We start from the raw sequence: 17680 nt of genomic DNA, 5'->3' as shown, positions 1-17680 counted from the left end.
TGAAGCCTGGTGCACCGACCCCTCTCGCTCTCCAAGCTTCAGCGAAAGCAACACGAAGCCTCCGGAGTGCGGAGGGAGCGCTCCCTCTGCGCTTCGGAGGCTTCCTGTTGCTATCGCTGAAGCCAAGGAGCCTGCATTTACTCCATAGGACGCACACACATTTCCCCTTCATTTTTGGAGGGGGGAAAGTGCATCCTATAGAGCGAAAAATACGGTATAACACATGGAGCTGAACCTACCAGTCATACATAGCAGGCTTAACAAATCTGGTTTTGCTGCCTGCTGGAGAATAAGGAAACAGAACAGGGTGGAGAAGCCCAACAATCTGGAAGGCCTTTCAAGACATTTGCAGACGACCTGCCTTCAGGTGTTCAAAAGGAATATGCTCTTAGAGTGGAGTGGGGGCTGTGCATGTTAGCCCTACTCCTTCCCTGCCCCCCAACATTGCTGTTCCTGCTGGAGGAAGTTGTTTGTTTTGCTAAGAGCTATGGGCAAAGCTAACATTATTAATTACGTAATTAATTTCAGTGGAAGGGGAACATCAAACACAGTGCAGAAAATAACATAATTATTAATGTAACAATTGTGAAATTAAAAAAAAAAGCTATATCAAATATTGGTCATACTTCCTCATACTGACCTCAAACAAACATGTGCATTGCAATGATTCCTGCACCCGTTTCCAGCAGAATTCTGTATCACCCAGCTGAGACTGGCTTGGCTTAAACAGCCCTAGTCTGTTGGAATATTGTACGTCCATTTGGCTGAACACACCTAAAGGATTCTTCAAGAATAGATTGTGGGGAACCAGTCCATCCCCCCATTGTATTAAATTTCTTTTAATTTGTGGCTGATTTGGTAAAATGTGGAAAATCAATTAAAAATGATTTGGCAAGGGGGGAGGGAAGGATTCCTGAAGATTTGGAATTCTTTCTTATGAGCTCCCACATCAGTAGTGGATTTATAAGGGGTTGTTTTTACTTACCAGTGAAATGCAGACGTAGTACAGGATGACATTTTGATAAAGACAACACGTGGACAATGCAACAGCAACAACCCCTCTGATCATGAACACCACTGATTCTCCTAACTATTTATCTACACAATTTATTAAATCCTGTGCCTTATTTACACTAATTTCACCGAATGCTTTTGGCAGTCCAGCAATTTTTATTTCAACCAACAGATGGCGCTGAATCCATGCGTAAACGGAGATATTCCCCTTTAACTGCTTTAGTTGCCATGCCTTTGTAATGGGCTTTTTAAAGGCAATTAACTCACTGGAACCCAGTTCTGGTGACTTTCAGGTAGGTGCCATGTCTGTTCCAAGAGAACGGGGGAGGCGTTCATGGTGAGTTCCAGCACCTCTTTTTCTAGAAAAATAGAAAATGGCTATTGATATTTTTAAAAGAAAAAGAAAAAAGAAACAGGCTTAAGAATATGTGAGTGCAATGCAACACATATTTTTTTAAGCTGCTTGGTTTGCCACAGTCTCTATATCTAATGGTTTAGACAGATAATGAAACTGGTTCAGTTGCTTCAGAGCACAGGATACAATCTTCATGTTGATATGTTTTCTTTTATTGTTTCCAGCATACACTAAGCCTCAGGTGCCCAACCACCAGTACCTTGAGCCTGAGAGAGCCAAAGACTTTAGCAAATCCACTCCTCTCCTGCTATCTGAGGTAGGACTATGTTGGTCTGCCTGTATCGTGTTTACTAAGTCCTTTTGCTGCTCAGGCTACAACTGCACCAAATATTTACAGGACCTTTATACCACTTTAACACTCACATCTTCCCTGCAAGGAATCCTGGGAGCTGTAGCTTGTTTAAGGGTGCTGAGAGTTGTTAGGAAACCCTTATTTCCCCTCACAGGACAGCAGTTCTCGGAACTCCCTGGGTAGTGGGGTAGGAAAGTTGGAAATAATTCACATGCAACCCATGAGTCCCTCCTAGCCGGTGGCTTAGTTTGGTCAGAATCAAGCATGCACTTCCAGAGTAACGATAAGTACGTTACGTCTGGTAAATGACCCACCATAGCCACTAGAGGGCTAAGGAAAGGCTGAAAGAACCACTTTCAAGGGAATGGACTTGAAGATGAAGTAGGAACTGTTTAAAGTTCTACCCGAGATAAACTTAATTCACATTTAGTGCACCTAGCAATTATGGCAACTGCTTTCTGATGTTTTTGAACTAAAACAGTTAAACTTAATTAAACTGAACAACTTTATTCCAAGCCCTGCCTATTTTAATAAGAAAAATCAGATGGATATCCCCCTTCCCCCAAAAAGTATTCTGATGCACTAATAAAAATTGGGAAGTCAAGAACCATAGTCATTCAACAATCATCTTCTGCTTGCACCAATCACATCCCTCAATTCCCATTGCAGAAAAACACTCAAACATTCCATGACCAATAATTAATATCCACCTTGGCTTGATTTGCAGACAGAATCAGACACAGCTTCAGAAATCAGCTTCCAGTTCAGCAGGCACAAGAAGACACCCAGTGTGGGGAGCCACTCCTCTGATATGGCCTCCGTCTCCTCGGTAAGCAGAGGCAGATTTAGAGGAGCATGATTGATTTGGCTGCACTGGGCGTGAAACCTCAGGGGTGCCGCAATGTTGCAACTATTATTTAGAATTGAAAGGGGGGGTGCTAATTCTGGCATCACACAGGGTGCCGCTGAAATTTGAGACCCCAAGGACCAGTATCTGGACCAAGATCATCTAATGAAATTCACGGCTGAGAGAGGATTTGAACCCTGGTGTCCCAGGTCCTAGTCTGATATTCTAACCACTATACCACACTGTTTCTCACTGTCATTTGTTAAGAATGCTAGGAATTGTAGTTCTGTGGAGGGGGTAAACTACATTTCCCAGGATTCTTTGGGGGAATCCATGTGTTTTAGAAGTATGTTGTGTACACAGACCAAGTTGGGTCATTTCTCCACATTTTAAAGCAATCCTGAACCTATAGACCTTCTAACAATGAATGAATGTCTCTCTTGCACCTTGGACAGGTGAGTGGCAGTGTCCTGAGTGTGTACAGTGGTGATTTTGGGAGTGTCGATGCCCAGGGACACGTTCAGTTTGCCCTGGATTATGATGAGAAGAACCGGGAATTTCAAATTTTCGTTTGTCAGTGCAAGGACCTGGCCATTGTGGATGAAAAGAAAGGAAGGACAGATCCGTAAGTGGAGATTAAGATGTTGTGGTAATGTTATCGCAAAGCATACATTTCATAAGTGTTGCTGAGGCATTCCACCTGGGGACCTGGTGCTAAAATTCTAAACTCTGGAATTGGGGTGGGGAGGGAAATAGCACTATCACTGCCAATTAATTGTAAGAGTTTTTTAGGACTAGAATGGACAGTATCTCTCCCTGGTCAGTCTCATACATATGGAAGGGGACCAGAGCATAGCTGCTGACCTTGATTCTGTTACATGCCTGTCTCTGGCATCCTTGGACATCTGCTCAGGACCATAAGATTCAAAGTCGCCTGTACAAGTAATATCTAGCACATGTAGGAACAGCCTGCATGGTCAGTTACCAGAGATTATCTGGGAAATTTGCCATGTGCATTGGATTTTCCACATGTAGGTGGAAAATTGCAGCCACAAATGGACATCCCAGGAGGGAAGTAATCAAGCACTCAGAGTGTGCATAGAGGGCAGGTGTGCTATAAAGCCATCTTCAGCCCCCTGTCCACAGATGTTCATAAAATCATAGAACTGTAGAGTTGGAAGGGTCCCCAAGGACCATCTGGTTCAACCCCCTGCAATGCAGGAATGTCAACTAAAGCATCAATGACAGATGACCATTCAGGCCCTGCTTAAAAACCTACAGAATCCACCACCTTCCAAGGGAGTCTGTTCCACTGCCAAACAGCTCTTCCCATCAGAAAGTTCTTCCTGATGTTTAGTTGGAATCTACTTTCTTGTAACTGGAAGCAGTTGATTGTTGGACTACAACTCTCATCATCCTCAGCCAGCTTAGAAATTGTAGTCCAACATGACATCTGAGGATCTGGACTGAATAATACTGTGAATTTAGCTTTTCTCTATGGCTGGTGGGCTGGAAGCACCCAAACCAGCCTTTAGCTGACTGAATAGTCCAGCAAACTTTGCACAACTTTGCAAATGAAACATCCTTCATTTTGAGAGGAAGAATGCAAACGTTCCTTGTAAAAGAACACTCTACTTGATTGCCCTACCCCAGAATATATCTCTTTTGCCACCTCTCTCCCAGGCATACAAAAGCCTTTTGATGTCCCTTGAGTTCTGGCATGAACTGGTGTCTCCTGCAGATATATCCTTTTTCTGCCTGCCCCCTGCCAGTCACAATCTCTGCCCAGCAGGTCACAGGCAACAGGAAGTCATGGAGGACCTCAGATGGGAGATGCGTCAGGATCTTTATCCACCATGAAGTTCTAATAATAATAATAAATTTTATTTATACCCCGCCCTCCCCAGCCAAGACTGGGCTCTCAGGGCGGCTGGCTAACAACCAATAAAAAACAAGTTGATTGAAATGCAACTTAAAAAAACAAGATTAAAATACAACATTAAAACAATAAATGCAGCCTCCTCACAAGAAGAGAAAGGAAAAAGAAATAGGGGGAGGGAATCAAATTGACTCCAAGCCAAAGGCCAGGCGGAACAACTCTGCCTTACAGGCCCTGCGGAAAGAAATCAGATCCTGCAGTAACCTGGTCTCATGCGACAGAGTGTTCCACCAGGCCGGAGCCAGTGTTGAAAAGGCCCTGGCTCTGATTGAGGCTAATCTAACTTCCTTAGGGCCCGGGACCTCTAGGGTGTTGCTGTTTATGGACCTTGAGGTCCTCTGTGGGGCATACCGGGAGAGGCGGTCCCATAGGTATGAGGGTCCTAGGCTGTGAAGGGCTTTAAAGGTCAAAACCAGCACCTTAAATCTGACCCTGTACTCCACCGGGAGCCAGTGCAGCTTGAAAAGCACTGGGTGAATATGCTCCCATGGCAGAGACCCCGTGAGGAGCCTCACTGCAGCATTCTGCACCCGCTGGAGTTTCTGGGATCTTTATCCACCATGAAGTTCTCTCTTCCAAACTGTGCTGCAGGGCATATCGGGCTTCGCAGATAAACTCCCTAACCCCCAAATGAACAAAAAGGAAAATATACATTCTCCTTTAATACAGAACTGTCCGTATAAAAGCATAGCCCATACAGACTGTCAATTTCAGCAAAGTCCCAGTCCCAATTAAACATGAAAGTAAAAATCACAAGAGCATTCTTATAATATGAGCACTCCTAGATCAGGCAAAGGTCCGTCTAGTCCAGCACTCTGTTCTCACAGTAGCCAGACAGATGCCTTTGGGGAACCTGCAAGCGGGACCTGATTGCATAGTACTGACTCCACTTGCAACTTCCAGAAGCTGTTATTCAGAGGCATACTGCCTCTAACAGTGAGCATAGCTGTCATGGATAGTAGTCATTCACAGCCTTCTCCTCCATGAATTTATTTATTTACTTCGTTTATTTTAATTTCATAAAGTTTATATTCTTGATTGTAAAGAAGCCCTCAAAGCAAGTGGCTTACAAAAAGTACTAAAACAATTGTTATCAGTAACAACAGTTTAAAACAACCATTTGCAACATTAAAAAAAAGGTAAAAACATATTAAAGCACAAGTCAACATCTTGCCTAAGCAAAACTGTTTATCACAGGCACCATAATGAAGGTGCCTGCCTGATGTCAAATAGACAGGGAGTTCCAAAGTCTGGATGCCTCCACACTAAAAAGTACCAATTTCTTAGAAATGTGCATTGAGTATTATTACCATATTTTTCGCTCTATAAGACGCACCAGACCACAAGACGCACCTGGTTTTTGGAGGAGGAAAACAAGAAAAAAAATATTCTGAATCTCAGAAGCCAGAACAACAAGAGCGATTGCTGCGCAGTGAAAGCAGCAATCCCTTTTGCTGTTTTGGCTTCTGGGATAGCTGTGCAGCCTGCATTCGCTCCATAAGACGCACACACATTTCCCCATACTTTTTAGGAGGGGAAAAGTGAGTCTTATAAAGCAAAAAATACGGTATGTGGCACCTGTTATACTGCCAGTTCTGCAGATCCAAGTGGTTGAATGGGTATATATGGGGTCTTATCCTCTTTTTAAGGCCATTTAAGTTGGTGACCAACCCTACATTTGTCCCTGGCTCCACCAGATGAATTATAACTCGGCACAGACACCATGTTGACAACCCAGCTGTTGCTGACTGTCAGGCATCCCCTGTTTGTATGCAAGATCCTAACTGTGTTGAATGTTAACTCGGTGGCTCCCTCTTCGCAGGTACGTCAAAACCTACCTGCTTCCAGACAAAGCACGGATGGGCAAGAGGAAGTCGTCTGTGAGGAGAAAAACTGTTAACCCCGTTTTCAATGAGGTGTTACACGTAAGGAATAAATACCTAGGAAGATTAGCATTTGTGGCAAGGGAGGAGGTGGAATCGAGGCTATAATTCTGAATCCAATCTCAGGCTCCCATCACACTAGAGCTCAGGACCACTACTGAGAATATCCTGTAGAGGGCATGGCTGGCTGGGACCATGAACAGGAATTAAGAGGTGATGATACCCTGCAGTATTTAGTTTCAAGCCCCATTTGTTGTTTTATAAAACAAATGTGTAGAAGTGTGAACTACATGGGGCTACATAAACAAAGTGTGCTCCTCTTTTAATTTATTGTGAGCAAAAGCTGTGTTTAGCTTCAGTTGAATGGGATAACAATGATCCCTATATACCAGGGGTCAGCAAACTTTTTCACTGTCCCTCAGACCTTGTGGGGGGCTGGACTATATTTTGAAAAAAATAATGAACCAATTCCTATGCCCCACGAATAACCCAGAGATGCATTTTAAATAAAAGCACACATTCTACTCATATAAAAACACCAGGCAGGTACCACAAATAACCCAGAGATGCATTTTAAATAAAAGGACACATTCTACTCATATAAAAACACCAGGCAGGTACCACAAATAACCCAGAGATGCATTTTAAATAAAAGGACACATTCTACTCGTGTAAAAACGTGCTGATTTCTGGACCGTCCGTGGGCTGGATTTAGAAGGCGATTGGGCCAGATCTGGGCCCCGGGCCTTAGTTTGCTTACCCATGATATATACATATGCATCCTGTTCTTCTGTGAACTGCCTGGTGGTCTCCTATCCAAGCGATTAGCCAGCTCAGTTCTGCTTAATTCCATCAATACTATGCCTCCGCCTCCAGAACCCTCCCCTCAGCACTATGAGATGGTGACCATTAAGAGAACAGAAGTAAAAACAATGTGTGCAAAGTGATAAAAGTCGCTTCTCCTTTTTCCTCAGTACAAAATAGAGAAAATGGTCCTGCTGATTCAAAAGCTAAACCTCTCCATTTGGCACAATGACCCTTTGGGACGCAATAGTTTCCTGGGCGAGGTGGAAATAGACCTTGCCAGCTGGGACTGGCAGAACAATAAACTGAACTGGTATATGCTCAAGCCACGGGTAAGTATAGTTCAGCAGGGATCCTGATAAGTATAGGTTCTTATATAGGGTGAAGGGCTTAATCATACATTCACATTTTTCTTTTAAGAAAACTTCAGTCAATCCATGTGCAGCACGTCACTTTGAGTTCCTTGGAGAACAAGGTGGGGTATAAAAGGGGTGGGGTGTTGCCTAGCAACCAGTTAGAATGGCATGATCCTTGCTGAGGTAACTCATGCTCTGATTGGCTATGTAGCTCTGAGGGAGTTTTCCTCAGTATGTATTGTGGAATTTCTTAAGGCCAGTTCTAAGAAAGGCAAACTCCCCCCATTCATTTCTCCTCAAACTATATACTCTTGTCCAGCTTACCTTAGATCAACAAGGAGAATTTCAACATAATTTTAAACAAATATCTCCTTTAGTGCAGCATTTCTGCTTGCCTACTGTCCTTTCCTCCCCTCATGCGCTATTCTGGTGGCTTTACAGATCCTCCTGAGCCAATTTGGGGACAAACCAAAGCCCTGTTGTGCTAGCAGAAGTTCTTGTGCAGGCTTCCAATGGTGGGAACAGTTAGTCAAACCTGACCCTGTTTTCATTCTCTCTCTGGACTTTGTCTATGTTCTTCAAGTGCTAGCATCGTTCCCCTACACACACACACACACACACACACACACACACACACACACCCTGCCTTTCTGCTTCCACTCCTGATGACAGCCTGCCAGGGCTGCATTTCATTTAAAAACTACTCTCAACTGCCATAGAAAAGAGATCAGCATTGCCCCTCACATCTAGTTTTGCCCAGAGGCAATGTTGCTGATTTTGATGGAGAGAAATTTGATTGAATTTTCAGCATAGGTTTTCAGAATTTGTTTGGATCTGGTCACCAGCTGATTTGAAATCCCTCGCTGTGGTTTTCTGCACACCATGCTTCTCACAGTCCTTTCTCTTTCAGGTCCTCCCAGCCATCAATCTTGTCGACCATCGGGGTTTGATGAACCTGTCCATCAAGTATATCCCACCAAGCAGTCTAGGTAAAAACACAACAGTGAAGATTTCAGAAAGCGTCTCCATGTTACTACAGGGTTGGGTACCGTGCACCACCCATTCTCATTATTATATATTGTTGGGAATCAGAATGGATTCCCCGCCCCCGCAAGCCACACTACATATATCAGGGCTTCCCAAACTGTGTTCCATGGGCCACCAGTGGTCCTTGAGCTTCATTCAGGTGTTTCACAGCATGCCAAATATTCATTTTGATTTTTTTATCTGCTTTTATTTCTTACATACTTTATTTTATCATACTGCAATTTGAATTCTTTGGAACACAAGTTGTACTAAAATGTCACCCTGGGACAGTGTGTGGAGAGAGAAAATCTGATGACTGAAATTGAATCCCTAAGGATCTCAAAAGAGAGAAGAGAATTTTAGAATTCTCCCCGCAGCCCAACAGCACTAAATATTGGACAATTAGGAAGAATAGTTGGACCACCTGAGAACAGAATCATAAAGACCTATGGGGGTCCTTTCATGCTGAGGTCTATGTTGTTCTCCCCTCTTAATTTTCATAACAGGCCTGTAAGGTAGGTTAGGCTGAGAGGGAATGGCTGGCTCATGATGACCAGCAAAGCAATCCTATGCATGTGAAGTCAGAAGTAAGCTTCATGGTATGGAATGGGCTACCTTGCAAGTTTGTCATAGCAAACTTCTTTTCTCTTCAGCACATGGGGTGAAAGAGCTGTGGCTCAATGGGATGAGGGCCATAGCTCAGTGGTTTGCATGGAAAAGGTCTCAGATTCAGCCAATTTCATCTCAAGATAAGGCTACAGAAGACCGCAAAGCCGCTGTTGGTCAGAGTAGACAGTACTGGGATAGATGAACCAATGTTCTAACGCCGTCTAAGTCAGCTTCCTATGCAGGGCCAGCTCTACCATTAGGCAGTGAGAGAACCCCCTCAGATGGCATGTTCTGGTGGTTAACAGCAGCCTCCTAGCTGTACACAACTGTCTCTGCGAGGTAGAGTTGGCTGGGAGACAGCGACTGAGCCCAGGTCACCCAACGAGCTTCATGGTTGAGTGGGGGTTTGATATATCCTTGTCATAGGAACATAAAGAGCTGTCAGACCATTGGTCTCTCTAGCCCACTGTTGTCCACAGTGACTGGCAGTGGCTCTCCACGATTTAAGGCTGTGGTCTTCTCTCACCACTGTACTTGGAGCTGCTGGGGATTGAACCTGGGACCTTCTGCATGCAAAACAGATGCTCTGCCACTGAGCTACAGTATTCCCTATACTTAATAGCACCTTTCCTAGGCCCTGTCCACCATCAAGTCCAATGTTCTGGCCGCTCCACCACATTTCACTCTCTGTTTAGACTTGTTTTATTATAACTATGAATTGCTGGCACCTGCAAACTTAAAAGTTTAAGGATTTCTATGCCTACTTCATGGCAGGTCCATTAACTCCTCCAACTGGAGAGGTCCATATCTGGGTGAAAGACGCTAAAGACCTCCCACAGTTACGTCCTTCTGGAGTGGATTCCTTTGTGAAATGGTATGTATGTCATTTGCTGTGAATGTGCGCGCGCACACAGAGAGAGATGTATTTGCAGTTAACATAAATTCCTTTTCTGACCAGGGACATCTATAATCCCAGTGCAGAATTAGTCATATTAGGAAGATGCAACCCCTTAAGTAATATTTAAATGCTGGACTGAGACAGAGCCAGTGCTGATTGGTTCTCATTGGGCAGAAGGCAGGGAGACCTACCGTAGGTGGCAGCAGAGCTAAAGACAGGCAGGGTCAACTAATTCAAGTTTTGTCCCCATCCTCATGCCTGCTGAGTTCTGCAAGGGCAACTGGGAGATTAAAGAGGGGGAACCTGGCAGGCAGTGCCACCCCCTGGACTGTTTTGCATGCAAGAAGCAGGTGGGAGCCAGCCAAGCTTAGAATGAGGTTGGAGGGGGCACCAAATGGGCCAGCCTCCATTGGATAGAGCTGAGAATGAGGAGGCCCATGGTTTGAAGCTCCCCTCCACTGTGGACTCGCTTGATGACTTTAGGTAACCCCCCTCTCTCAGCCTCAGTAGTTTCCTCCCCCCCCCCATTACATTATGGGGGATATTAATATCCCTTACAGCGTTGTGTTGCGAGGATTACAGGAAGATTAGGGACTGGAATCTGGTGGCCCTCAGCCTAATCTCATGTGGCCACTAATTCCACTCAGGTGAAGGGAAACCCAGAGAGGGAAAAGGAGGGGAGCCAAAATGGATGGAGTGATGGAATGAACAGAGGGGGGAAACCCTCTGCAAGCAATTGGTCCAGGCCATGGACCAGAGCAAACGGTCCATCCCATAGCAGCCTACTGGGTGGCAAGGGACAGGGAGAGGTAAAGTGAAGCCAGAGAGTTGGGCTAGAGTGCTGGGGCACAGGCATCGCTCTCTTTTGGCTCTGGCTTTACCCACCACTGTCATGTGGGCCCTGAGGAAATGCAGTCCTTCTCACAGTACCCTCCTCCTGAAGTTCATTCCATAGCTCAGTTGGTAGAGCATGAGACTCTAAATCTCAGGCTCACGAGTTCAAGCCCCACGTTGGGCAGAAAGACTGTTGCATTGCGGGGGGTTGGACTTAGACCTCAGGGTCCCTTCAGGCTCTACAATTCAAAATTTTTAATTGATTTTCACAAAATTAAAAACACACTAACAAATAAACAAACAGACATAAATCATAACCTTATTAAAACTAATCTCCTTACCATTGTTAAGTGACTTCCTCGTATTCCCCCTGGTTGAATTTCAGTGCATATTATTTTAACGGTTTTCCAAATCAAAGTTCTTATAATTTTAACTTAATCACTTAACATCCCTCTTTCTTCCCAATTCAGCATTAAACATAGTAATTATCAAGCTCTACAATTCTATGGACTATGCAGGCAATATACTTTGAACTATCGAAATAACTATTCCAGTGTTAAGTAGTACGCAGCATCATCACACGGGGTGTTCAGAATGACAGCAGCAGCATCCTTGCTGCAGTTTCACTGCCCCTTGCCAAGGCAGGGCAAGTTTGGGGGAGCTCCAGGTTGGTGGCATTGGTGCCCTTCAGGTCCTCCTGACCTCACCACCCCCATCTTATCCTGCCCCACCCTGGTCACAACAAATGCAGCTATACCACTAGGAGGGTCAACCCGCTTCTGCTGCTCTGCCCCCTTACCCTCAGGTTGCCTTCTCCACTGCTTGTGTAATTACTATTATTGTTATTATTTGTTTGCAGGAGAGGGGGGTGGTATTTGAAGGAACATGTAAATAAAGAACTGTGGGCATATATGACATGAAACACTGCTTCTTTTTAAGCTACATCCTTCCAGACACCAGTAAGAAGAGTTATCAGAAAACCAGAATTATCAAGAGAGATCCAAACCCTGTCTTCAATCACACCATTGTGTATGATGGATTTCACACAGAAGATCTGAAGGATGCGTGTGTGGAGCTGACCGTCTGGGATCATGAAAGGCTGACCAATCACTTCCTTGGTGGCATCCGACTGGGAGTAGGGACAGGTAAGTGGGTCACCTGCTCTCATCCTTTGATTTTCATTTATGGGAACATGGAACACAGTCTGTCATCAAGTAATTACTATGACTACAAAGAGCTGGCATCAGAATGTTAACCTGGACTGTATTTAAATAAGAAAGAAAATGTGTGTGTGCTGGGAAGGCTTTTCTTCAAAAGGAAGGCTTGGCTGAAAAGTAGGTTTTGTTTTGTTTTTCCAAATTTTTTATTAATTTTCCACATTTTTAAACAAACAAACCAACACACATCGTAACTGAACTTGGTCCAATGTTAATATCATAGTTAAATGACTTCCTCAAATTCCCTTGACTGAATTTCATTGTATATCATTGTAACGGTTTTCCAAAATAGTATCTCATAAAATTTACTTAATTCTCTTAACATCTTTATCTAATTTTCATCTTAACTTTAAACATAATGTTTTATAATTTCATATATTTATATCCTTAGCCTATCTGTTATTTTGCAAGTATTTCTATTTAATTTATCTTAGCATATTTGAATAAATAGTCTTTAAATTTCTTCCATATATATATATATATATATATATATATATGCTTTTGTAGATTTTCGTAGATTTATATATTTATATATATATAATTTTTATTAATTTCAACATACCAATTATTATACATTCCACAGAACTTCACATCATATACAATCTTTTTGGACTTCCATCAGCACCTTTAATGATCCACCATTTTTATCATTTCTTCTGCATTTCTTAAATTCCTATTGCCTTTATCTTAACTCACAATCCACCTCTTTAACCATTTTTGCAATAATTCAAATAATTTACCTCACAAAACTTCTTGCAAACTTACAAACGTAATCTGGTCATCACAATTACTTTTCAAATAGTCCGTAAATTTACACCAGTCTTCGGTGAATCTCTGGTCCCACAGGTTTCAAATTCTTCCGGTTAGTTTATCCAATTCTGCATAGTCCATCAATTTCATCCTGCATTCTTAGTTGTTAAATTTCTTCCATTCTTCCTGGTATTCCTCCTCCTTCTGGTCACAGATTCTTCTGATCAGGTCGGCTAGCTCCAAAAAGTCCATCATCTTCATCTGTCATTCCTCCACTGTTGGTATTTCTTGTGTTTTCCATTTCTTAGCTAATAAAATTCGAGCTGCAGTTGTGGCATACAAAAACAATCTAACATCTTTCTTGGGCAAGTCCAAACCTGTTATTCCAAGAAGAAAGGCCTCTGGTTTCTTAACAAATGCGTATTTCAACATTTTTTTCCAGCTCGTTATAAATCTTCTCTCAAAAGTCTTTCACCTTGGAAACAGGTCCACCACATATAGTAAAAGGTACCCTCCTTTTCTTTACATTTCCAGCATAGATTATCACTGTTGTGATAAATCTTTGCTAGCTTTACAGGGGTCAAGTACCATCTATACATCATTTTCAGTATATTTTCCTTTAACATTGTACATGCAGTGAACTTGACCCCTTTCCTCCACATCCTTTCCCAATCTTCGAACATTATGTTATGTCCCACATCTCTTGCCCAATCTATCATCATGGATTTAACTTGTTCATCCTTTGTTTGCCACTCCAACAGTAAATTATACATTTTAGACAAATTTTTAACTTTAACATCTAACAACTCCATTTCCAATTTAGTTTTTTCCAAAGCAAAACCATTTTTCTTATCTGTTTTGTACAATTCATTAATCTGGTGGTAATGTAACCAATTTATTTTATCTTTAATTTGACCAAATGGTTTTAATTTAAATCCTTCATTATCTTCTAGTAACAAATCTGAATATCTCAATCACTAGGTTTCCATGTTTGACTTTTTCTGAGCCTTTGCCTCCATTGGCGAAAGCTATCTGGGTGTTTTCCTTTCTAAAAGATCTTTGTATTTAATCCAAACATTATATAAAGATTTCCTAATTACATGATTTTTAAAAGCATTATGAGCCTTTATTTTATCATACCATAAATATGCAAGCCATCCAAACACATTGTCAAATCCCTCCAAATCTAAAACATCAGTATCTTCTAGTTGTATCCATTCCTTAATCCAGCAAAACTCTGCTTCTTCAAAATAGATCTTCAAATCTGGCAAGGAAAATCCCCCTCTTTCTTTGGAATCTGTTAGTAATTTATATTTAATTCTGGGTTTTTCCCCCTGCCAGATAAATCTAGATAAAGCTTTCTGCCATTCTTTAAAATATTTCATATTGTCAGTACTGTAATTGGGAGGGCTTGAAACAAAAACAACATCTTTGGCAATACATTCATCTTAACTACAGATTTTCTGCCCATTAATGACAATTTCAAATTCGCCCAAATCTCCAAATCTCTCTTAATTTCATTCCATAATTTCTCATAATTATCTTTATATAAATTCAAAATTTTCACCAACAAATTAACCCCCAAATATTTAACTTTTTTCACAAAGACTAGGCCCGTCTTTTCTTGTAATAACTTCAATTCCTCATTGTTCAGGTTTTTCCTCTAAGACTTTGGTTTTGCTCTTATTTAACTTAAACCCTGCTACCTGCCCGAACTCCTGTATCATCTCCAGTGCTTTTACTGCACTGGAGTCTGGTTCTTGAAGTGTCAATACCAAATCAGCAAAGGTTTTTAATTTGTATTGTTTGGATCCTACTACTATACCTTTGATTTTTTTTCTTCTTTTTTTAAATAAGAAAGAAAATGTGTGTGTGCTGGGAAGGCTTTTCTTCAAAGGGAGGGCTTAGCTGAAAAGTAGGTTTTTTTGTAAGATTCAGTTGACTTGTGGGGGGGACTTAATTTGAAAGCTAGTGGTTGCAGTGGGTTGCTTTTGTTCTTTTTTTTTTTTAATTTCTTTTTATTAAGTTTCATGTAAGTAACCAAAAAGGAAAACAAATCAACAGTTACAAAAAAAAGAAAAAATAAATAAAAATATCTAAACATAACATAAAAATATTATCCATTTCCGTTACAGTTCTTTGTCTTCACGCTTGTCTCTTTATATCTTTAAGAACTTAAATCATTCTTCTACACCCTACTGACCTCCATCCCTCCCGCCTTCAGGCTTCTTAATATACATAATTTATTTTTGCTGCAGCTAGTGATTGTTAATAGTTTGCACATCGTAAGATTTATATCGAACCTGCTATAGTTTTTAGGTTTCTGTAATTCCCTTCGATGTATATCATAAATTTGTTCCAATTGTTAATAAACTTTGTATTTTTTTGGTTTCTGATTTTTTGTGTCATTTTTGCGAGTTCAACAAATTCAAATAATTTTGTTTGCCAGTCTCTAATTGATGGGGTATTTTGATTTTTCCAATTTTGGGCAATTAATAATCTGGCGGCGGTTGTGGCATACTGAAATAGTATCTTATCTTCTTTTTTGATTTCATCCCCAATTATTCCTAGTAGGAATGCTTCTGGTCTTTTGGCTTTTGTTCTATTTTTTACTTATTTGATTGTCCCTGGAAAGGGTAAGTCTCAGATAAATTGGAGTCTGGCATCCCATCCGGAAGCTCTCTCTCCATCTAAACTTGTAACCTGTTACAGCTTACTTTCCCTTTAAGAAGGTTCAGCAGCTTTTAGCAACCTACGTTCCTTTGAAGCTCCAAGTCTGCCTTTTAGAAGAGACCTGGAGAGGCTGTTAACCCTAATGGAAGTCCCAGCCCATTCTCATCACCAATAACTTAATTTTCAAATAATACTGTTAAAGAAAATAAAATTACTTCTTGGTGGCCATCACTGCCTCCAGTTCCATAGTTTGACTACATACTATGTGAAGAGCATGTCCTGAATCTTCCAACATTCAGCTCCATTGGTTTTCAATGAGTTCTTGTGTTGAGAGAGAGAGGGGAAGTTTTTCTCGATCTACTTCCTCTATGATGTTCATAATGTAATTGCTCATTAGGTATATAACAGTCCTGCAGAGAATGCAGGAGACTCAGAAAAGAAACAGTTTAGCATAGGACAGCCCCTTCCTGCAATTATTTCTACAACGATTCACCACATCTTTCTCTCCCCCACCCCCCAAAAAAGGTATGAGCTACGGGATTCGTGTTAATTGGATGGATTCCACACAAGAGGAGGTGGTCTTTTGGCGGGAAATGATGACGACACCAAATGAATGGATTGAAGGATCAATGCCTTTGCGCTCCTTGGCAGGGAAAAAGAAGTATAAATGACACTCTGGGAACTCTATGAATCATCTGAGATGAAGTTTTGAGTACAGGTGACAGACAGGGGAGGACTGTTGACTGCCAGTAAGCATAAGGCTATTTAGATCATGTTTGTGACATATTCCAAAGAAGCTAAGTATTGTTTCTTATCCCAAGAGAGATCTGAAAAGATATAATACTGATATCACATTTCAGCTTAGGTAAAAAGCACGGAAGAACTACTGTTTACCTCCACAACATTATGTACTACAAATTAAGTTTTGTTTTGTCTTTAATTAGATTTTGGATATGTACCCAAAAGGCAAGGAAGAAGAGGTGTAAATATTTTATAGGTTTTTGAATTTTCTGTTCTATTACTATTCCCATGATGGTTTTGTTTGTTTGTTTTTCTGGGCAGAGGAAGTTATAATAAAAACTGTGGTGTAGCATTCATCAGCAAGCACAATATCTCTTTTGCTGAATTTATTATATTGTTCTGTCCTGGTTCAAATGGTTTTGTTTATTTTTCATAATTGGAACAGCTTGGGGTTGTATCTGGCATAGGTATCCTGTTACCACAAGGACTTCCACTTCAGCAACAGAACTTCCCTCTCCCTTTGTGCCCTCACCTCCTAAATACCAACGATGGTTGGAACCTTAAGGAAAGATTTGGGGGCGCACAGGGGAGGAGCGGAAGGAGAACTTCCATTGAGCAAGTGGAAGTCCCTTGTGCCATCACAGGAATGACTGTGTTGAATACAATCTGTTGAATACAATCAGTTTTTATAACTTTATGTTGTGATTTTGAAACCTGTTGTGGGAGATTATTGAGGATAGGCAAGTAAGAAATATCACAAATATAAATAACTTCTCTTTTTCAGTGTTGCCACACCCTTTATGTTTCACTTTAAAAATGGAAAATGCACTTCCCACTATTTTGGGGGGGTGGGTCCGGTAGCCTGTAACATGTAAACTAAAATATCCTTATGTTTCATGGTGTGCAATGCTTATGAATGTTACCTGTAAGTCATAAACATCTCTTAATGCTGTACCCCCCTCCTGATATGGGTCTGTGAATATGTGCCTTGAACATTAATTATATATAATAAACCTGAAGATCATGTATGTCGTTGCTAGCTGTTGTTTAGCCCCATCAGTGGGCTTCGTGCTTTCTAGCAGTGTTGAGGGGGGCTTTTTCATCTTGAGGGCTGCATTCCCTTTTGGGCAACCTCCCAAGGGCCACATTGGAGTGGTGGGTGGGGCCTGATATAGAGGGCAGTCTCCAGAAGTATGCATGTATGATTTGGGGTGGCCCAGAGGTTATTGCGAGATGCAGACCTCCAGGTTGCTATTTGTTACTGTCATTAGGGATCATTGCAGATAGACTCTCCCAGTTACGGGTGGTATATCCACACCTGCCCAATGGCACTTCCTCCTTCATTCACCAAGGGAATGTGCAGAGAGGGGAAAGCATGGGTA

General features: G+C 41.7%; 1 protein-coding gene across 2 annotated transcripts in view; it reads left to right on the top strand.

The window, feature by feature from the left end:
- The window catches only part of LOC114589097 (synaptotagmin-like protein 2), a 46644-nt gene extending 29318 nt beyond the window's left edge, over positions 1–17326 (top strand). The window contains exons 8-16 of one of the 2 annotated variants that reach the window (XM_077922333.1): positions 1594–1685; positions 2449–2550; positions 3024–3193; positions 6330–6423; positions 7365–7526; positions 8461–8539; positions 9960–10059; positions 11857–12062; positions 16083–17326. In XM_077922333.1, coding sequence (XP_077778459.1) covers positions 1594–1685; positions 2449–2550; positions 3024–3193; positions 6330–6423; positions 7365–7526; positions 8461–8539; positions 9960–10059; positions 11857–12062; positions 16083–16228 — 1151 coding nt within the window. In that variant the 3' untranslated portion in view covers positions 16229–17326. Of the gene's footprint in view, positions 1–1593; positions 1686–2448; positions 2551–3023; positions 3194–6329; positions 6433–7364; positions 7527–8460; positions 8540–9959; positions 10060–11856; positions 12063–16082 lie in introns of both variants that reach the window. The other variant, XM_028715163.2, reaches the window with a different exon arrangement.
- Positions 17327–17680: the final 354 nt, after the last annotated feature.

This window comes from Podarcis muralis, chromosome Z (genome assembly GCF_964188315.1).
Source record: "Podarcis muralis chromosome Z, rPodMur119.hap1.1, whole genome shotgun sequence".
Classification (NCBI taxonomy): domain Eukaryota; kingdom Metazoa; phylum Chordata; class Lepidosauria; order Squamata; family Lacertidae; genus Podarcis; species Podarcis muralis.
The sequence above is the reverse complement of the archived record's forward strand: the minus strand, read 5'-3'. Positions and strand labels throughout refer to the sequence as shown.